Source organism: Ambystoma mexicanum, chromosome 11, assembly GCF_040938575.1.
Source record: "Ambystoma mexicanum isolate Mex_15411 chromosome 11, UKY_AmexF1_1, whole genome shotgun sequence".
NCBI lineage: Eukaryota > Metazoa > Chordata > Amphibia > Caudata > Ambystomatidae > Ambystoma > Ambystoma mexicanum.
Genome location: NC_090934.1, coordinates 166,477,421 through 166,500,204, shown reverse-complemented (window position 1 = coordinate 166,500,204; position 22,784 = coordinate 166,477,421). Strand labels below are relative to the sequence as shown.

At 47.9% G+C, this 22,784-nt stretch overlaps 1 protein-coding gene across 14 annotated transcripts in view; it reads right to left on the bottom strand.

Moving 5' to 3' along the window:
• Positions 1–22,784, bottom strand: part of SRRM1 (serine and arginine repetitive matrix 1) — a 935,651-nt gene that overhangs the window by 400,668 nt on the left and 512,199 nt on the right. For 11 of the 14 annotated variants that reach the window (XM_069622715.1, XM_069622713.1, XM_069622710.1 and 8 more), the window contains exon 10: positions 16,228–16,308. The exons of the other annotated variants lie outside the window; for them this stretch is intronic. In XM_069622715.1, the coding sequence (XP_069478816.1) occupies positions 16,228–16,308 (81 nt within the window). The remainder of the gene's footprint in view (positions 1–16,227; positions 16,309–22,784) is intronic. 14 annotated transcript variants of the gene reach the window in all.

The following is a 22,784-nucleotide window of genomic DNA, read 5'->3' as shown; positions in this document are numbered from 1 at the left end:
ACATGATATCCAACATGATGCTAAAACAAAACGAAACGCAATGGTCAGTCTTCATAGAAGCCTTGTTTTGTTCAATATCCTCCTCAAGGACTATTCCTGAATCCTGGCGTGAAGCCATCATCGTACCTATATATAAGAAAGGCAATCGGGCGGATCCCGACAACTATGGCCCGATTGCTCTGTTAGATACGATAGGCAAGTTATTTGCCTCTTTTCTACGCCAACGACTTGCACAGTGGTCCATGCGAGATTAAATCTACGACGTTCGTCAAACTGGCTTTACTAAAGGAGTTGGAGTTGAGGTTACCCTACTGATCTTAAACATATTGAAATGAGAAACCCTAAAAGCAAAAAGGCGATTACATCTGGCATTCATCGGTCTGCGAGGAGCGTTCAACAGTGTCAATCGTGTCAAGCTCTGGCAGAAATTGTCAAACTGGAACTGTCCTCAAAGGTTGCTACAACCAATCAAGGCGCTGCACTCTAAAACTTCCATCCAGATTTGTTTAAATAATGAAGGAGACCTATCGAAGAAAATCTTTGCCAACAAGGGGGTGAAACAGGGATGTCCCCTGGCAGCCGAACTTTTCAATTCAAATTGTTTTTTTCTGACCTTCCGAAACATCTGGAAGCTGGCAGATGTTTCTCGCCAAAGATATACAACATCGAAATTCGCTGCATAACTTATGCGGACAATCTCGTCCTAGTAGATCTTACACAGATAGTCTGTGTGAGTATCTTAATAGGAATGATCTTGAATTAAATACTGGTAAAAACAGATCGTGACCATTGGTGCTGGTGGTTCCAGAAAAAATAAGTCCTTCTCCTGGAAAACCAATGGAATCTCCGAGTTCTGTGAATTCCATTCGATACCTTGGAATAACTTTCAACACTTCTATCAATGAACATCACTGGAAGTTGGACCTCACAAATCGGATGATTCAATTCAGTATTCAAGCCTCAAAAATAAATAAGCAATATGGCAAATTTTCTCTTGAACGGGTATTAATTTTTTACATTCAAAAGGTAATACCTGCTATTACGTTTGGATCTGAATCAGGCTGGAACATTGATTCCCTATTCTGGCAGAAGCTTGAAGGCTTATTTTGGCGTCTGGTATTGCATCTACCCTCGTAAATTTCAATGGTGTCTCTTCGATATGAATTATCAATAAATTCAATACATAGTTGCGTCATGTGGAAATCAATAATGGTGCTACGAAAGATGAAGCTGCACCCACTGCCTCCGTCATACCAACATTTTGAAAATCGTCCAGGCTGTGAGCGACCGGGCCTTCTTGGAGCCTGGCAGCAATTACTGGAAGCCACTCTAAACAATGCCGATTTGAACATAGCTGACTTGCTCAGCCAACCCCAGTGTGTAAAAAAGAAATTTGACCGTGTTGGATCCAGAATTACGATCAGCTGAAAACGAAGCCTACATTCTTGAGATCGGGATTAGGCGTACACAAACTTGATGCTTATTATCGCTACTTGGTAACTTGCCCCTCGCGACATCGTGACCAATTTTTGAGGCTGCGTTTGAATGCATTAAACACCAGGGAAATGCAATTTCTACGACACATTAACAAAGCAAACAGCAATCTTTGCAGATTCTGCAACCTTCGAATCTATCGAACATCTAATTACCGGATGCCATGCGTTAACCTTACGTCGACTGCGTCACTTAGGAGACTTTACCCCTGTTGAATCAGAATCAAAATTGGTGGTCTTATGCAGTTGCCTGACATAACATTAAGTTGACCTGCGCAATTGTGAACTTCTTGGACTCTCTAAATTTAACTGAAAAATGATGTTGTAGGAACTCCATGATACAACTTTATATGCTGGATTGCTGATTGTTTTATTTTCTTTTACACTGTAATCGATAAACATACGACGATGTGTTGTAACAAAAGCTTGGCGACTTGTTGGCTTCCCAACAGGTTCGCTGCGCTGAAGTTTCAATAAAAAGAAAAAAGAAAAAAAAATAAGTATTCCTTTAGGTGTAGCTGACCTTGTTTTGCCTGAGGCATAAACAATTAGTGTAAAGAGTTTGTGCTTATCTTAGACTGTGTTTCAATGAGCTGAAAAGCAACTGTAATTGTATATTACGCCAAAAAGGTTTAACTGACCTAGTATAACTGTATCGTCACAAATGTAGTAGAGTTATCTACTGTTCCTTGAATCTGTTACACTATTCAGAAAAATATATTTGCAAGTTGGTTGACTATGGGATTTCCTGGTTGAGTGTCACTGCATAACTGATAGGGTCCGATACCCGTGTACTACTGGAAGTAGTCTGAAAGTAACTTATGGTTTTACCCCAAGAATAGGTGTGCCCTATACTGAATGTGTATACAAAGGTCCAACTGACCTATAAATACTGTTAGGTGTTCTAAATAAGGTCTGTGCTTTTATCAGTGTATTTAAAGCATAGTGTGTATACTAAAAGGGGAGTCTTGTACTGTCTCAGTAGAATGGTTTTACTAAGCCCTTTGTTGGACTTCAATCAAGAATAACCAAAAAGGGAGGTGTTGCCGACTGGAGAGAAATGAGGACGCAAGTCCCTGTGCGCTCCCATGCAGAATCCTGAATTCACATCCTATATCCGTGGTGTATGCTGACCAAAACAATATAGAAGGATGAATGTGTGCTGTATCGCTGGAAAAAGGGTGGGTAGTGAAAGCCAGCTCAAACGGGAGGAATTGGGGCCGAAGCTGAGTCCCACGACCGACTGCAGCAAGATCTCCAAGATGGTCGCCGGCCGATAACGACAGGAAACACAAACTATTCGGTAATGGGCACTGCCGGAGACTTTGGAGGGCTGATGCTGGAATACCACAGCCAATTGGTGCCCTGTGTGTGGTGCAAAATCAGACTGGCTCCTACCAACTACACGCCACTGTACCCAGACCGTACTGTGGCAAACCGCGTATAGTAACGCCTGAGCGAGACTCCCGGAGACAATGCAGCAACAGAGCAGGTCGGACTTAAGAATGTGAGAAAGCCCCACCAGCGCAGTGCGAACCTCGCAGCGGTCCCGCTGTTTCACCCTGCCAGCGAACTGCACAAACATCCAGACACCCCAAACGTTACAGACAAAATACACCGCCAGCCGAAAGTACACTGCCGAGGCTGCCTGGAGAGCGTTGTGACCCCTGGGCTCCCCAGGGGTTCTGGATTCAGTGGGCACCGCAAAAACTGGAACAGTTTGAAGAGAACGATGTTCCGACCCAGGCGATGGCGGAAGCCGTAGCAGAACTGCAAGATCCGTACCATCGAGACAGGGCCATTGGGACGCCTATCCACCACTACGGACCATAAGAGAGACCACAGGTGTTTTCAAATGGTCTGTTTACTTGCGTACTAGGATATACTTAACAGCCATAGCTGGATATGCCGACCGGAGGCCCCCCGTAAACTAACAAGAACTGCTCTCTCCTATGTTCCTCCCCACCCGATACCCTACCATCTGACTGGCTCGTACAGAGGTCAGTGGGCTGGACGAACATCGAGATACTGCGCTATCTGAAGCCCACATTGAGTCGGCAACTGCTGCGGAGCGTAGTACCTGCTCCCTCCCACGAGATACATAACAGTAGCAAACAGAAGCAGACGGAGGTCTCCTGACACACTGATAGTCACGGATACGCCATGGGCGTGATGGCGTTGTCAGAGCAGGCAGACATACACCAGCAGCACTAAGAACAGTGTAAGGCCTGCAGAACTGTTGTGGTGGCCGGAGGGACCCCCGTCCCCAGCAGAGATTGGTGTGGAGGGGCACTGTGGAATATTACCTCCGAAAAGTGAACACGAATGAAGACCCTGGGTGCAGGTACCTGGCCCCGATCAACCAGTGTCAAACATTGGGTGGTGCTGAGAGAGACCCTGGGACATCGAAGCACCCCGATCCTGACCACCTGCCAAAACTCTTCCTGTATTCTGCCAACTCTCTGCACAGGGCCACACCCAAATTCACTACGAGTAGGACAGTGGAACGGCGCAATACACGGTCACTGCGAAGTTACTGCTAGCAAAAAACCGGGGAAGCCCCCCCCCCCCCCCGCAGGGCATGACTCTGAACTCAATAGAGAGAGAAAACAGAGATCCGAGCAATCGTAGACCACTAGGGGGGGCATCTTAGCACAGCTCTGACACATTGCCAGCCCATAAGAAGCGAATCTGCCCGGATCCACACCGGCGGCTACTCTTGGCTTCATGCTCATATCTACAGTCCAAGATCAAACAGCTGAGACCTGCCCCCTCCTAGGGATGATCTCGGCAGAAACCCTCCCGGTCCACACCTTCCAAACACAGCGTCCACTGGGAATGGAGTGGCTGGTCCACTGGCTAGACTGCCCTTAATCGTGCAAGGCAGACCAGACAACGGGGCAATTGAAGGGGAGAAGTTCCCGATCCCAAGACTGCACTGCATGGGGGGTACACCGAGATGGAGAGCTTCCCTGGGACTGATACTATGCTAATACGATGGGGAAACGCATGAAAAGTGGCACGCAACTGAGGAACGAGTGTCGGTGCGATGCCCAGGACAGGGGGGGGGGGGGGGGGAGGCGGCCTGGGGTGCAGACCTTGACAAAGCCTGCTTGAGGCTACAGACGTACAGCAGTGCCAGACTTTACCATTGCTTACTACACCACACCGTAGTCTGTATAAACGCCCTCTGACCTGCAGTGGATACCTAGATGCCCCGCCCCCACAGGACAGGTCTCCCGTGGAAGACAACTAGACACTAGAGTGGGGGCGGGAAGGGCCCCGAAAACTATTGCCCAGTACAAGCAGGCCTACCACCTGGTCACTACATCCGTACACCTCACGGCTAAATCATCTGACTGGTCCAGTCACGCAACATGGTTAAGGACAAGCCTAAAAAGTCATCTACACAAACAAAATGGACCAGTATGTGACTGCTACTACGTCAGTACCTAGATGTGATGGCTGCCATAGCCCATTCTCGTTCCTCCATGGAGAAGAAAATGGACGGCATTACGGCGGCAGTCTCCTTCTTCCGTCAACATTCAAAAACTGTTCTCCCGCACCGGGGAGGCCGAACAACGCATCTCCGGAACGAAGAAGCCAACCAACTGCTTTCGCAGGTAGCGACTCGCCTAAGGCCTTGGAGGCCTGAGTCGACAAAGGAGAAGGGAGATTGCGCTGCAATAATGTGCGCACTGAAAAAACAGGGGCCAAGCAGGGAACCTTTCATTGGAACAGTGGCTGGTTGACATCTTCGACCCAAAGTCTTTCTCAAAGTTCTTTTTGGTGGAAAGAGCCCACTGCATGCCTGGAAGAAGCCTACCTGTTCGGGAGAATTTTCAGAAATGTGCTAAATTCCCTTTTACCTTAGAGACCCCCTGCTCTTTTGCTGGACTTTAGGACTTTTTATCTCTAGTGTAATTTTAATGGGATTTAATTTATGTTTAACTTTGGAGTCTGAAACTTCATAGGCATCATCTTTACATTGTGTCCCACAGCACCTTCAGTGCAGTGGCACAGGGAAGTCTCTTGGATTTCCCAAAGGTTTAAATACCTTCTCTTGGTTAAACTAATGTTTCCAAGAGCAGTGAAGTGAAATTGACTTTACTTACATTTGTAACTTTCTAGACCCAGTATATACTATCTTAACATAGGGTGCAGGAGGGGTTACTTAGTATCCCCTTTGTGTAGTTTCTCATTTAACATTTTTTGTTACCCTTTCTACAGTTACGTTTGCAGCCACAGTAAGGAACCCATGGGTGCCCATTTCGTCAAAACGGCCCCAGTCTTCTTTTTTCACCATTTTCTGTTGGAAAGGTTCTTAAGATTTACTCTGCATGCCAAACCAGGTTTGGTCTCTTTCTTTGTTTGGTCTTTGGTGGGATTCACAAGTGAAACCCGCCTTTTGCACCAGTATGTCTGGCAAGGGCAGGAAGTGAGGGCGGTGACCGAAACTACCTGTGCTGAATCCCCTTGGCTACACAAATGCACCCAAAAGGCGATTGTCCGGCTGGCTGTCCGGTAAGGACAGCCACCCTGCTGTGTGATTGACAGCTAGGCTGGAATGAACATGGGAGAAACCTGCATAAAAGGCAAGGCTTTTTGGCTTGGAAGGCAGAGTCGACAACTGGACGAAGAAATCCGAAGAAAAACTTGGAAGAGACCGCCTGCTGCAACTCCTGGACCATTGGTTTGCCCGGTAAAGCCCTGCTGCTGTGCTGAAGCTCCGAATTCACCTCGACTAGAGAAGCCCTGCAAGGACAACTTCTCCCTTTGAGTTGGCAGGACCAATGCAAGCCTGTATGGACATCCTCTCGAAGCTGGTTGCATTTCCACTGCAGTTCCTGCTGGAACCGAAGAGCCAAGGAGAGAAATACCAGATTGTGTGCATTGCTTTTAAATCGGACCCGATATTAGGGAGAATTCTCAGAAATGTGCTTATTCCCTTCACCTTAGAGACCCCCAGCAACTTTGCTGGATTTTGAGGACTTGTTTTTTTTCCCCTGGAGAGAGTGTGAGCCTTTTTTTCCCTCTATCATGTATTTTGATGTGCGTTTTACTCTTGTGTTCTTTGATTATGGAGTTTTAGATAACTCCATAGGCATCATCTTTTTATTGTTGTGTCACACAGCACCTTTAGTGTAGTGACACAGGGGTGTCCTTTGGACTTACCAATGTTTAAATACCTTCTCTGGGATGAACTACTGTTCCCCAGAGAATGTAAAGTTAAATTGACTTAATTGGGATTTTTAAATTCATAGAGCCAGCACACACTATCTTCCTATAGAGTGCTGGAGGGGTTATTTAGTATCCCCTATGTCTAAACGCTCTTGTAGCTGTCAAAAGCTACCCTTTCCTATTGAAATCGCTGGTGGCAGTGGTTTTATAATGAACTACCATGATTTTTCCCGACCACAAACACTGGTAGCTAAAAATCGGGGGCCACCATTTTTTTCAATATGGCGCCCAAGACCCCTCTCTAAAAACAGACAGTCATCTTTTTCGCTGTTTCTTTGTGGAAAGGTCCTTCTGGTGTTTAACTCTGCGCGCCAAACCATGTTTGGTCCCTTTGTTTGCGAGCCTTTGGCGGGCTTCAGAACTGAAGTCCGCCCATGGCTTCTGAGTGTCTGGGGTGGGCAGGAACTGAGGAAGGTGCTCGGAACTCCCTGTGTTTGGTCTCCTAGGAGACCCAAATGCACTCAGGCTCGATTGGCTGGCTGACTGTCCGGAAAGGACAGCCACCCTTGCTGGGTGACAGACAGCTAGGCTGGAATTTATGGGAGAAAACTGGTTAAAAGGCGAGTCTCCAGGACTGGAAGGCAGAGTTGACCACTGAACGAAAGAACCGAAGACGAGCTGGAAGAGGACGGCTGTTGCAACCACTGGACCGTTGATTTGCCTGGTGAAGCCCTGCTGCACCTCTGAATCGCCAGATCGCCATTCGACAGAAAAGATCCTTCAAGGACGGCGTTTTCCTTTGAGTTGATGGGACAACCACCTCAGAAGACACCTGGATACCATTCTCAATGCTGGTTAAGGTTTAGCCAGTGAGAGGGAAACCAGTTTGTGTTTGGAAGCCACAGCTACTTGAGCAGAAGTGACGACATTTTGTTTGCTCCAACGACGATCCTGTGCAGTGCAGGAGTCCCCCGACGTCCTCCCTCTTGTCCCTACGACTCAGGCTCAGGCACAGAGAGAGCTGCAGGAACTGCCAGGAAACAACGTCTTCAGCTACACGTTTTTGCTTCACTTTAAGGTACTGTGCCATCCGGTTGAGAGATCCCAACTCTCGCGGTGAAAGTTCGTGAAACCTTCCCAACTTGCAGGTCTAATCAGCTTGTGAGCCAGCATATCAAACTACTTCTAAAAACTTTTACAAAGACTTCTCCATCTGTACCAGAACTGTGCTGTCCTATCCAAGAACACTAGACTATTGACTTTGGCCTGGACTATTGAATTGAACTGACGCTCCAGGTACATTGAAGCTTTGCATTATCTGAAAGAAGTGTTTTCTAATCCCTTGTACAGACCTCTGCCTTTTTATTCCTATTTAAAAGTAGTGAAGTGCCATTTGGCTCCTTTTTCAGGGTAGTATATTGGTGGTTAATATCGCGTTGATTTCTACTAGTGAATGTTTTCTAAATGACTGAGTAAATCAATGTTTAAATATTTTTGACCAAGAAACCTTGAGTGCAAGTGTCTACTTGAACCACTGTGATTATGATACTTCTGTGTAACTTCTACTGCTCACATTCCCTCTTGAGATGAGCCCGGCTGCTTAGCTCGCTACCAAAAGTGTGTGGTACAGACTTATACCAAAGGTTGATTTTTGCTTACACCTGTAGTCCTAATTGTGTGTGGTGTTCCCAGAGAATACTGCCTGCCTAACAGAAGCCTGGGTGGAAAATGTGACCTTTGCATCAACCATGGACATATGGTGTGGTCCCTGGATGAGTGCCCTTGATCTCTTCCTTGTAATGCATGTAGACCTGGAGGAACCTTGGCTCTGCATTGATGGATGCCCTGAGATTGAGGCGGTGGGAGCCTAGCCTTGAGCTGTCCAAATAGACTTTGCAGTTGAAAGAACTTGCAGGGATAGCAAAGATTGTAGATTAATAAGAGGGTATTTTATGGGAGTTCATTCCCCTCGAGTGGGGTCTACTGGAAGATCTGTCTTGTACCTGGGGTTGGATCCTGCAGTCCTCGGAATCCGTGATCCATGGGCATTCCTTTCTGGGCAGCCCAAAGTCGGATGTTATTTCATGCTGAAGGATTTCTGCATGTACGATTTCCATGAAGCTTATGGGTGACATACCAAGAGCGAGAGGTCTGGACTCTGTTGGTTCTTTCGTTTGAGTTTTCAGCATTCCTTTACTACAGGATAGAATACTTTCCTCTTGTAGCGGGTGGTTAGGTTGTTCAGTGTTAACTATGATTTGGGCCGTGGTAGAAGTTGATGAAGGATTTGGGTGAATAACAGTATCACCGCCTGGAGATTTGTGGTTTTTGAGTGATGGCCAGATTTCGTCGTCAGACCATGTCTCGTGGACGATTTCGTTGACGGGGGATGTCTCGTGGACGACTCTTGGCCCAAGCAGGATCTATGTCCTTCTCTAGAAGTATAGGACTCTTGATGACGAGTGAGGTTTCTTTTTAGTTGACGAAGGTGGGATTTTGGTGGACTCTACTTCATGTTTCTCCTTCGTTAGAGAGGATGGTCTTGACGAATGGTAGGTCGACTTCGTTAACGGGTGTGAGTCCTTATCCGTCTTCCACGATTGTTTTTGTTGACAGGATTTTCGGTGATTGTTTGGATGTGGGCCGGGAGCCTTTGCTGCTGACCGGTTTCTTTTTAGGAGGAGACTGGGGTTGTGGCGTAGCCTTATCGTGGCTCGCCGACTATTTTGGCTCACTCGTTTTTAATTTTTTTGTAGGTGGCTCTTCTGACCACAGCCTGTGGCTTGATGGTGAACACTTGTCAGAGGGGGTGGAAGCTCTCCCACTCCTTGACTAGCATGCTTCCGATGCCGGATAGTCCCCTTCATTTAAAAGTTCACATAAAAGTTTGCCCGTTGCCAGTTTTGACAGTCCCAGTGCATTGCAGGACTCCCCAGACGTCCTCCCTATTGTCCCCACGACTGAGGCCCAGGAACAGTGAGATCTGCAGAGCTGCTTAGGAACATAAGTCATCAGCTGCATCTTTTCTTCATTGGCAAGGTACTGTAAAACAAGCTAAAGAGAATTTACCTTTTATTGTACAGTTGCTTTGAAACTTCTACAACTCGTACAATCAGCTTGTGGCCCTACATTTGATTCTTCTTTTCATCAAAGACTCTTAAGAACTTGTGCAAAGACTTTTCCATTTACTTACGAGAAGTGCTTCATCCTGTAGAAGGCTTTTGCCCATTGACTTTGGCTTAGGCTATTGAATTGCATGACTCTTCTTGGGGTATCTAAAAGTGCTTGTCTACTTAAGAATATTTGTGAGCTCTTGTGTTCTAATAATATTTGCCATTTACCAATTTCTAAAAGTATTCTGAATACCAACAGTAAGGTATTAATGTCCCCAGCACCCTAGTTATTGAAGTCACCTGTGGGTGTAGGTTGTGTCTGTGGGCCATCCCAAAAGGGTCTTAACTGGTTCATAAACTTGAAGTGTACAGTATTGAAGTGTATTTGTGCGTTACTAGTATATTGCTTCCTTCTAAAGAAGGCTTTATAACTGACAAATTTATAATTGTTTATGCAAGAAACCTTGAGTGTAAGAGTTTATTTGAATACCTGTAAGGAACAAGTTACTTACCTGTAACTGTTGTTCTCCAGCATGGGTCTGGCATGGATTCACATGCTCATGAATATTCCCAGTCGTCAGGCTGGGAATCCTCTGTAAAGAAAAAAAATCAGTATCAGTTTCGTTTCTCATCTGTCTTTCTTAGTAGTAACCAATCACGGATCTCTGGGTCATACAGCCCCCAGCCAATGACTGCCCCCCCCTCCCTAAGCCCCGCCTCTGGCAGTCATCCTCATATTTGGTAGCACGCCAAGTGGCAGTATGACCAAGTGATGAGCCGCAGAGGCGTAGGTGGGAGGGTTTGCATGTGAATCCATGCCAGATCCATGCTGGAGAACAGTTACAAGTAAGTAACTTGTCCCTTCTCCAGCATGGGGTATGGCATGAATTCACATGCTCATGAATAAAAGAATACATAGCAGTATACACATGCACAACCACAGGAGGTGGCAATAGGCTCAACATTAAGCAATACAACAACTCAACATTGAGCAGCTCTTACCTCCTCACCAGGCTCACCTTAAGCGAACAGGTTGCGCAGCACTGCTTGGCTGACCCTGGACTCCTCCCTGGAGTCCCGATCGACGCAGTAGAATCTCGTGAAGGGGTGCGTAGACCTCCACGTACCAGCCCTGCAGATGTCCAGCAGGGGCACACCAGACAGGAATGCTGTGGTAGCAGCGATCGCTCTGGTCGAATGGGCTCTGACGGCCAGGCAGCAGTCGGTTTACCACCCGGTGACAATGCATGATGCAGCCGGAGAGCCATCTGGAAATGGAGGTCTTTGAGAGAGCCTTCCCCTGATTCCAGACCCAAAGTTCACAAACAGTTGTGACGTCTTCCGAAAACTCTTTGTGCGGTCCAAGTAGAACTTCAGCGCTCTAGCTACATGCAGCGAGTGCAAAGTCCTCTCGGCCGGCGTCGAAGGTGACGGAAAGAAAACTGGTAACACCAAGGGCTCGTTGAGGTGGAAGTCCGACGGCACCTTGGGCATGAAGGAGGGGTGCGTCCTCAGCACCACTCTCGTGTTATGAAAAGTCAAGTATGGAGGCTTGCAAGATAGGGCCTGAATCTCTCCCACTCGTCGTGCAGAGGTGATGGCCACGAGGAATGCTGTCTTCCATGACAGGAACTTCAAAGGCGCTGAATGCTTAGGCTCGAATGGGGCCCCCATGAGCCGGGTCAGCACCACATTAAGCTCCCACCCCGGGGCAGGAGCCTTCACTGGCTGGAACGATCGAAATAGTCCCTTCATAAATTCCTTCACCAGGCGATGAGACCACAAGGACGCCCGTCCCTTCGTCCTGGTATATCGGGAGATGGCAGCCAGATGTATCTTTATGGAGGCGTGAGCCAGTCCAGCCTTGGCCAGCGACAGCAGGTACGGCAGCACTTGAGGGGCCGTAATTCACAGAGGGTTAATCTTCTGTGCACGGCACCAGACAGAGAACCTCTTCCATTTATGACCGTAACACTGGAGAGTTGAGGACGCCCTGGCCTTTGCAAGAACCTCTCTGAAATCAGCCGGGATATCGTACCCTCCAAACTCTAGTGCTGCAGGAGCCAGGCCTGCAAGTTCAGCGACTGTGGGTCGTGGTGGAGAATGGCTCCTCCTTCTCTGGAGAGAAGATCCGCGTCCGCCGGCAGCCTGACTGGCGATGAGGATCATCCTGCACCTGGACTTCTTGAGCTGGTTGATGAGGCGGAGCAGCAACAGCAATGGAGGGAACGTTTATAGAAACAGGCCGTTCCAAGGGAACAAGAAAGCATCGCCCATGCTCCCCGGATGTGGGAACCTGCTGGCGAACCTCTGGCACTTGGAGTTTGTCGCCGTTGCGAACAGGTCGATCTGGGGTTTGCCCCATCGTCGGAAGAGGCGATCCACTAGATCCTGCCGTAGTTCCCACTCGTGGCACGAGCGCAGCTCCCTGCTGAATGAGTCGGCGATGGTGTTTTTTATCCCTGCCAGATGAAACGGCACCAGAAATATCCCTTGGGCGACGGTCCAATGCCACAGGTCCTGCGCCTCCTTGGACAGTGCTGGGGACCTGGTTCCGCCCTGTTTCCTGATGTAAAACATGGTGGTGGTGTTGTCGGTGAAGATCCTCACCACCTTGCCCTTGAGGGACGGAAGGAAGGACCTGAGGGCCCAAAACACTGCACGGAGCTCCAGGACGTTGATATGTAGGGACTTCTCCGTCGGGAGCCAAAGTCCTCTTGCGTGCAGATTTTCGGTGTGCGCTCCCCACCCTTCCAGGGAGGCATCCGTGGTCACTGTCTCCTGGTGGGCTGGGGTCTGGAAGTCCATGCCCGCCGTCAGATGCGCGCGGGTGCCCCACCACCGTATCGCTCGTCGGAAACTCTCGTCGAGCGCGATCCTTTCCTCGAAGCTGCCCGTCGTCTGGATCCAGCGTGCATCCAGGAACTCCTGCAACGGGCGCATCGGGAGCCTGCACATGGGAATGAGGTAGATGCAGGAAGACATCATCCCGAGGAGGGACTTGATGGACCTCACTTTGGCCGCGTCGGCCACCAACATCCGCTGCACCTTGCCCAAGATGGTCCTGGTCCTCTCCTCCGACGGGAAAGCCAGAAGGGACACTGTGTTGAGCCTAGCTCCCAGAAACAGTGCGTCTTGCGCGGGCACCAGGTGGGATTTGGCGTAGTTCACGGAGAATCCCAGGTCCGTGAGAAGTTGGACGGTCCTTGCCGTGTGCTCCACGGCGAGCTCCCTCGTCTTGGCGCGGATTAGCCAGTCGTCCAGGTAGGGGTAGACGTGGATCCCCTCGCGGCGCAGCTGCGCCGCCACTGGTGCGAGGCACTTGGTGAATACCCTGGGTGCCGACCGTAGTCCGAAGCGGAGGGCTTTGAACTGGTAATGACGCCCTTGGACCACAAACCTGAGGAATTTCCGGTGCCCCTTTAGGATGGGAATGTGGAAGTAGGCATCCTCCAAATCCAACGACGATAGGAAGTCTCCTTCCTCCAGCTGACCCAGGACGTGCTGGAGGGTGACCATCCGGAACTTCTGCGCCTTGATGAACTTGTTCAGACGTCGCAGGTCTAGGATGGGCGCCATCCTCCCGTCTTCTTCTTCACGAGGAAGTATCTCGAGTAAACTCCGGATCCCCGAAGCCTCTTTGGGACGAGTTCGATGGCGCCCTTCCTGAGCATCGCCTTTACCTCCAGGAGAAGTTGAGGGACGTGAAGTTCTTTCCTGGCCACGGGAGGGACGCGCGGACACCTTCTTTGAAACTCGAGTGCGTGGCCCCGGGCCAGGGCGTCCAGCACCCAACGGTCGGTGGAGATGGACTCCCACACGCTGACAAAGCTCGCCAGCCGGCCTCCCACCGGGGTGCTTCGGTGGGGGCCCGACCCCACGGCCGGTTCAATCCTGCTTGGACGCGGCCTTGCCGCCTTGACCTCCTTGGCGACGACGGCGGGGTCCGCCAGACTTGCCTCGTCCTCTGTAGGCCTCCTGAGACACGAACGGGCCGCTTGACGGTAGGAAGAGAAACCGCCGCCAGAACCTTTTGGAGGCGCCCTTGCCTCCGCTGCTCCGAAAGGGCGTCCGCCGTTGTTGCAGAACTCCAAGGGCCCGGACCGTCTCTGTGTCCGCTTTAATGGCCTGAAGGGAATCGTCCACTGTCTTTCCAAACAGGTTGTTCCCATCGAAGGGCATGTCCAGGACTCTGGTTTGAACGTCTTGCCGGAAGTCCGTAGCCTCGAGCCATCCGCGCCGCCTCAGGCAAACGCTGTTGCCCAACTGGCGGAACCCAGTGTCGGCGATGTCCGTCGCCACGGTGATGGCGTGGTCCGAAGCCACCTCACCTTCCTGCAGGATCTCCAGGGCCTCCGCCCTCTTGTCGTCCGGGAGGAAGTCCAGCAGGGGAGCCAGTTTGTACCAGAGCTCCCTGTCGTAGCGTAACAGAGGGACCTCGACGCGTGAGGGATTGTGGGTACAACGCACGTCACTATAGGGATAGTGTTACAGACACGCCTTGTCGACGTCCCCTTTTCGACTACGAAAAACAAAATGCAATACTCCGCAGTGACCACTGGATGTCGTACCTATGCACAGCATGTGATTCTAAGCAGATTAACAAACATCAGAAACTTTCTTAGGCAGTGCAAATAGTTTTAGTTCACTAGAGGACTCGATTCAGTTCAATAGGCCTAGGCCAAAGTCAATGTACTAGTGTCTTGGATAATAAAGAGAAGTTCTTGAAGTAAACGGTAAAGTCTTTGCAAAAGTTCTCAGAAGTAGTTTTTACAAAAAAGAATCATATGTTGGGTCACAAGCTGATTAGGCCTGCAAGTTGGGAAAGTTCCACGAACTTTCACTGCGAGAGAGGCGTTTCTTTCAATCGGGTTGGCACAGTACCTTAATATGAAGCAAAAGATGCAGCTGAAGATGTTGGTTCCTGGTAGTTCCTGCAGATCTCACTGTTCCTGAGCCTCAGTCGTGGGGACAAGAGGGAGGACGTTGGGGGACTCCTGCACTGCACGAGATTGTCGGAAAACGCTGACAAAATGGAGTCACTTCAGTTCGAGTAGCTGCAATTCTAGCCAGCTCAAGCGAATGGTATCCAGGTGGCTTACGAGTTGATTGGTCACACCAACTCAAAAGGAAGTAGTCGTCCTTGAAGGGGCTTCTCTGTCGTGGTGAACTTGGCAATTCGGACCTGCAGCAGGGCTTCACCGGGCAAACCAACGGTCCAGGAGTTGCAGCAGCCGTCCTCTTGTCGTCTTCGCTTCTTTCGTTCGGTGGTCGACTGCTTCGCAGTCCAAGAGACTCGACTTTTAAACAGGTTTCTCCCATTCATTCCAGCCTAGCTTCCACTCACCCAGCAGGGTGGCTGTCCTTGCCGGACAGTCAGCCAGCCAATCACGCCAGAGTTCATTTGGGTCTCCTAGGAGAGGAGAGGAGAGGAGACTAAGCACAGGGAGTTTCGGGCAACTCCCTCACTTCCTGCCCACCCCAGACACTGAGGCGCCAGAGGCAGTCTTCAGTCGTGAAGCCTGCCAAAGGCATAGACACAAAGGGACCAAACCTGGTTTGGCACGCAGAGACAAACACTAAAAGGACCTTTCCAAAAAGAAATGGTGAAAAAAGAAGACCAGGACCTGTTTAAACAAAGGGGCTTAAGGCGCCACCTTGAAAAACATGATTCCAGCGATTTTTAGCTACCAGTGTTCGCGGTCGGGAAAAATCATGGTAGTTCGTTGTAAAACCATTGCCACCAGCCACTGTGACTGCTACATGAGTTTCTAGACACAGGGGATACTAGGTAACCCCTCCAGCACTCTATAGGAAGATAGTGTGTGCTGGGTCTAGGAATTTAAAAAGACTAGTGAAGTCAATTTAACCTTACATTCTCTGGGAAACCGTTTATCCCAGAGAAGGTATTTAAACCTTGGGAAAGTCTAAAAAGACTTCCCTGTGTTACTGCACTGAGGGTGCCGAGTAACGCATATGAAAAGATGCCTATGGAGTGATCTTAAAACTCCATAATCAAAAGAAATAAACACAGCAAACAAACATAATTAAAAAGTGCAAAGCCCCAAAGTTTACCAAAAGAGCTGGGGGGTCTCTAATGTAGAGAGGAATTAGCACTTTAAGAATTCTCCGTAACGTATGCCCTTATCCCCAAGAGGGGAGTCCTCCCCTGAAAGGTCCTCCCGCATGACAGCACAACTAGGGGGAATATCGGTTAGCGGCCGCACCACCCTAACCTCACGGTGAAAGGATTCATGCTGGGGAGAAGTAGCATCATTCAAAGAATACTCAATAGTCAGATTTAAAAAAAAAAAGATTCCTTTATTGACTACAGTGAAAAAAGACAATGTCATAGGGAATTCAGCTTGAAATAGAACGGGAAGCAGGCAATGCAATATGCATTTGCTAACAGTTACATGTAAATTGGAAATAAGACATACCAGATTCTGACAATTCCACTTTTTGGGGTTTTGGTGCTTGCAATGGAGAGGGTCTTTTTTCTACAATTTTTTGTTTTGGTCCTGAAAAAGAAGTGTGAATTGTTACTATGTCCAGACATAAAGAGCCTTCATTTGTTCAAACAGAATGACAAATGAAGAGACACAGTTGCAATCCTCATAATATGAGAACAATTTTGACATTTCCTTCCAGCAGTGGATCTAAGCCACATTCAAACTAGCGAAGGAAAGCCATAATATGCTTCTTGGCTAGGTATTGACGTTTTTTCATTCCACATCAAAACAGTGACCATACAAATTCTTCTGGTTGACTCGAGTGAGGGTTTAAAGAAAACAACTGGTAGTGTTTGGCAGAGTTTACCACCACATTAGACAACACCTTGGTAACCAGAGAAAAGCTGTATTTCACTCAAGAGGCCTAAAGTGATTGCAAAGTAAATGTCGTCCAACCACAAACATATTAAAAGATTGCATACTGAAAATACTTACTGAAAAACATACTCTAGTAGAAATACAGCATTTAAGGGGTATAAGCATGCACACCCGTACTAAAATTAGGCACAATAATTATAAAAACAGCAAAGGGTCTGTAACAGCCCTAAATCACATTTGCAATCTGTAGGAAAAAGAGGATACAAGCATGTACAAGTTTCATTCCTTGAAATGAGCTTTAGGTGTTTGAGAAGCAGTTTTTTTTTTTTACCCTTAAATGAATATAACAGCATGTAGATAGACAATGAATGGAGCACAACTTCTGAACCCCAATAGTAACAATTAGGCAATTAAGATTTGCGAGTCAAGTTGATATCGTATGTACATGTATAGAAGTTGCAAAAGGTTAGTCTTAGAAACTGTTGGGACAGTTTTTCAAAAGTCCACCCAAAGGGACTGTTAAGCAAAGTTTGTATGCAGTACCCTGTGGAAACACTACAAACAACTCTGACTACAGGTATAGGAAAACCAACCTTTGGTATAAGCTTGTACTACACAGTTTTGGTAGCGTGTTGAGCAGCCAGACTCATCTCAAGAGGGGTCAATGTGAGCTGTAGTGGAGTTACACAGAGATTTACAGTACAAGTATTCAAATAAACATACACTCAAGGTTTATTGAATAAACAATTATTAATTTATCAGTCAGTTAGAATAAGCCTTCTTCAGAAGGGAGCAATATAATAGCGACACACAAATAAACTTCATGAAATACAGACTCTTAGTATCTCTAAATCAGTAGATACCCTTTTGGGATGGCCCACAGACGCTACCTACACCCTCAGGTGACTTCAAATGCTAGGTTGCTGGGGACATTAATATATCACGGTTGCATTTAGAATTATATAGTAAGTCACACGAAAAGATCATCTAGAACATACAATAGACCACACATTCTTAAGCAGGCAAATACTTTTGGATCCCTCCAGAAAGTCATACAGTGCAACAGACTAAGCCAAAGTCAATGGGCAAAAGTCTTATATAGGATTAGGGTGGTAAATGGAAAAAGTATTTGCACAATGTTTGCGAAGTCTTGGAGAAAAGAAGAATCAAATGTAGGGTCACAAGCAGATTAGACTTGTGAGTAGAAGATGCAAGCAACTCTACAGCAAGAGGTAAGTTCTCTCTGACTTTGTACAGTACCTTTAAAGATGAAGAAACGATGCAGCAGAGGACTCCTGTTCCTGTGCAGCTCTCACTGTTCCTGGGCCTCAGTCATGGGGACAAGAGGGAGGATGTCGGGAGACTCCTACAATGCACTGGGAGGGTCAAAACTCGCAACCGGCAAATTTCACTTTCAATGGCCGTTCAGTGTTTCAGCTCCTCACGTCTACCGCAAATAGCAACACTGCGGTTCCTGGCTGTTGAGATGGACTTCCCTTGCTTCTGGGGTCCCGCACTCTGTTGAGGGGGCTCAGGCTTGGTCAGTCCTGCATCCTGGGAGTCCGGAGGATCTTCCTGTAGCTCTTAGCCAGCTTAAAAGCAACGCACACAATCTGGTGTTCCTCTCCCTGGTTATACGGTTTCCAGCAGCAACTCTGGAAATTCAACCAGCTCCGAGATGGATGTCCAGGTGGCTTACTTGGAGTGGCTTGGTCCCACCTACTCAAGGGGAGAAGTCGTCCTTGCAGAGGCTTCCCTGTCGATGCGAACTTGATGTTTCGGCAAATGCAGCAGGGCTTCACCAGGCAAACCAACGGTCCAGGAGTTGCAGCAGGAGTCCTCTTCAAGGTCTTCATCGGTTCCTTCGTCCAGTGGTCGACTCGGCCTTCCAAGCCAAAAGCCTCGCCTTTTATTCAGTTCTCTCCCATTCATTACAGCCTAGCTGTCACTCACCCAGCAGGGTGGCTGTCCTTGCTGGAAAGCCAGCCAGCCAATCACATAGGGACAATTCTCAAAAATGTGCTAATTCCCTTCACCTTAGAGACCCCCCCCCCCCCAGCAACTTTGCTGGATTTTGAGGACTTGATTTTTTACCTGGAAAGAGTGCAAGTCTTTTTTCCCCACACTTTCATGTATTTTGAAATGTGTTTTACTCGTGTTCTTTGATTATGGAGTTTTAAGATAACTTAAGATAACTACATAGGCATCTTTTCATGTGTGTTACAAAGCACCCTCAGTTTATATACCGTCTCTGGGATAAAGGTTTCCCAGAAAATGTAAGGTTAAAAGGACTTTACTAATCGTTTTAAATTCCTAGACCCAGCACACTATCTTCCTATAGAGTGCTGGAGGGGTTACCTAGTATCCCTTGTGTCTAGAAACTCATGTGCAGTCAAATGCTACCCTTTCCTATCTAAATGGCTGGTGGCAGTGGTTTTACAACAAACTACCATAATTTTTCCCGACCGCAAATACAGGTAGCTAAAAATCACGGGAGCCATGATTTTCAAGATGGTGCCATAAGCCGCTTTGTTTAAACGGGTCCCGGTCTTTTTTCACCATTTCTTTTTGGAAAGGTCCTTCTAGAGTTTGTCTCTGCGCGCCAAACTATGGTTTGGTCCCTTTGTTTCTATGCCTTAACAGGCTTCAGGACTGAAGACCGCCTCTGGAGCCTGAGTGTCTGGGGAGGGCAGGAAGTGAGGGAGGTGCCCGAAACTCCCTGTGCTTAGTCTCCTAGGAGACCCAAATGCACTCTGGCGTGATTGGCTGGCTGACTGTCCGGCAAGGACAGCCACCCTGCTGAGTGAGTGGGAGCTAGGCTGGAATGAATGGGAGGAAACTGGATAAAAGGCGAGTCTCTTGGACTGGAAAGCAGAGTCGACCACTGGAACGAAAGAACCAAAGACGAGCTGGAAAGGGCGGCTACTGCAACTCCTGGACCGTTGCTTTGCCCGGTGAAGCCCTGCTGCAGGCCCGAATCGCCAAGTTCACCTCGACAGAAGCCCTACAAGGACTGCTCCCTTTGAGTTGGTGGGATCCATCAACTCGTAAGCCACCTGGATACCATTCTGGAAGCTCGTTAGGTTTAACCAGGGGGAAGGACACAAGCTTGTGTGCTTGATGACAGCTACTCTAACTGAAATGACTCAATTGTGTCAACTTTTTCCGACAATCCCGTGCAGTGCAGGTGTCCCCCAAGGTCCTACCTCTTGTCCCCACGACTGAGGCTCAGGAACCATGACATCTGCAGGAACTGGCAGGAACCAACGTCTTCAGCTGCATGTTTTGCTTCATATTAAGGTACTGTGCCAACCCGATTGAGAGAACACATCGTTCGTGGTGAAAGTTTGTGGAACTTTCCCAACTTGCAGGCCTAACAGCTTGTGACCCAACATAGGATTCTTTTTCATAAAAACTACTTCTGAGAACATATGCAAAGACTTTACTGTTTACTACAAGAACTGCTCTTTCCTATCCAAGACAGTAGCCCATTGACTTTGGCCTAGGCCTATTGAACTGAATCGAGTCCTCTAGTGAACTGAAACTATTTGCACTGCCTAAGAAAGTATTTTTTATCTATTCTATTAACTTGTGCCATTTACCTCCATTTAAATTAACTGAAATGCCATTTTGCTCCTATTTCAGGGGAGCCTAACCTCCTCGAACTTATTGGCTCAGTACTGAAGTGTGTTTGTGTATAATATTAAGTTGCCTCCTTCTAGTGAATGTTTTTTAAATGATTGTGTAATAAATACCTGTTTTACCAAGGTTTGCATGAAGATATAGGATACATTACTCACCGTAATCGTATTTCTGAAGCTTGTATCTGCTTCGATTCACATGCTGTGCATAGGCCGACATCTAGTGGAAGCTGCGGAGTATCACAGTTTGTTTTTCGAAACTCGAAAATGGGTGTCGACACAGGGGGTGCCAGTAATACTATCCCTAGTGTGACGTCCACTGTACCCATGATCCCTCACGCGTGTAGGACCCTCAGATTGTATTTTTTCTGACATGAGGTAGCATGAGGAGTAGCGCGAGTACAGCTTATCCAAGCAGACAGATAAGACTACAAGCATCCATGCGCCTTCTCTCAGAGGGGAGAAGGGTGGGCGCATGTGAATCTAAGCAGATACAAGCATCAGAAATACGATTACGGTGAGTAATGTATCCCTTCTGAGGCTTGTGGAATCTGCTAAGATCACATGCTGTGCATAGATTAGCGAGCAGTGTTAGAAGAAGGAGGTGGGATGTGAGAAGGGTCATGAGCAAACAGGTGTCTTAGAACCGCTTGTCCCACTTGAGTATCTGTCTTGGAATGAGTGTCAATGCAGTAGTGCTGAGTAAAAGTGTGAATAGAGCTCCATGTAGCTGCTTTGCAAATGGTGTCAAGGGGTACATTTGCAATGAAAGCCAGAGTGGCCCCAATGCCTCTTGTAGAGTGGGCGCTTGGCGTGAAAGGCAGTCTTTTCAGAAAGGGTGTAACATAGTTGGATACAATTGATAATCCACTTGGAGATGGCACCTTTAGAGATGCGATCTCCCTTTCTGCCTGTAGCTACAGAGACAAACAGTTGGTCTGTTTTTCTTAGCGGCCTGGTCTTGTCTACATAGTAGAGGACCGGTCTTCGCACATCTAGAGTGTGTAGTTTCACCTCAGCAGAGCTTTTGGCTTCTTGGAAGAAGGCCAGAAGCTCAATGGACTGGTTAACGTGAAATTTAGAAATTAAATTAGGTGAGAACCTAGGATGTGTTCGTAGAACCAGTTTATCCTTCTGAACAGTAAAGAAAGCATCCTGCACTGACAGAGCCTGAATTTCACTGACCCTTCTTATGGATGTAATGGCTACTAAGAAGGCAGTCTGATAGGTCAGGTGTTTGAGACTGGCTTTATGCATGGGTTCAAAGGGTGGGCCCATGAGTTTAGCAAGCACCACATTAAGGTCCCATCCAGGTGGTGGGTTTGAAATTGGAGGGTGGAGTCTCTTTACCCTTTCCATGAAGGCTTTAACCACTGGTACTTTCCACCACTAAACCCGGTTATGGGAGGTGGTGTAGGCTGATCGCTCTGCCAGGTGTACCTTGAGTGAATTAAATACCAACCCTGCATCCAGCAGGTGGAGCACGTAGGTGACAATATTGGAAGGAGTGCAATCAACCGGGTTGATCTGCTTATTCTGGCACCAGATAAATCTCTTCCATTTATCAAAACAGTGCTCGTGTTAGGTTTCCTAGATTCCTTTAAGATGTCCATGCACCTCTGTGGTAAATTGAGATGTCCAAACTCTATGACTTTAGCCATGCTGCCAAATTCATTGAGCTGGGTTGAGGATGCACTGTTTGACCTTGGTGCTGGGATAGTAGGTTGTGCCAGCACGGGAGTCTGATGGGTTCACACGCTGCTACAGTTGTCTCGCCCACATGGGAGCAACTAGGATGAGCGTCCTGTGCATCTTGTTGACCACTTTCCTAATGAGGGGTTGGTGGAAAAGCGTAGGCAAACATTCCTGACCAGTACATACACAGGGCGTTCCTCCTGGAGTCTGGCTGGGGGAACGTGGTTGCGAATCCTGGGCATTGTTTTCACTTGTGGCGAATAAGTCTATAGTGGGGAAACCTCACTGTGATAAGAGATCTACGATTTTTCTGTGTAGACACCATTAGTGTTCTTCTGGGAGGGGATCTCTGCTGAAAGTGTCTGCTAGTGAATTGAGATCCCCAGGAACATGTTGAGATGACAGGTAAATGTTCAGTCTGAGTGGCCATGTCCACATTTTCTGGGCAAGCCTGGACAGATTTGGTGAACGAGTCCCTCCCTGTTTGTTTATGTAAAACATCACTGTTGTACTGTCTGTTAAGATCTGTACTGACAGGTTTAACAGGTGGGGTTCGAACGCTCGAAGCGCTCTGAAGACTGCTAGAAGCTCTAGCAGATTGATATGATTCTTGGCCACTGTGTGCGACCAGCGACCCCGAGCTGTGTGGTGAAGGAGGTGTGCTCCCCACCCTGACAGGGACGCGTCTGTAGTGACTACAGCTTGGATCTCTGGATCGTAAAAGGGTTTCCCCTTTGACAGGTTCTCTCTTGTCCACCAGTGAAGACTTTGTACAAGTGTTGGCGAAACAACCACTACATCGTCCCACTGACCACTTGCCTGAGACCACTG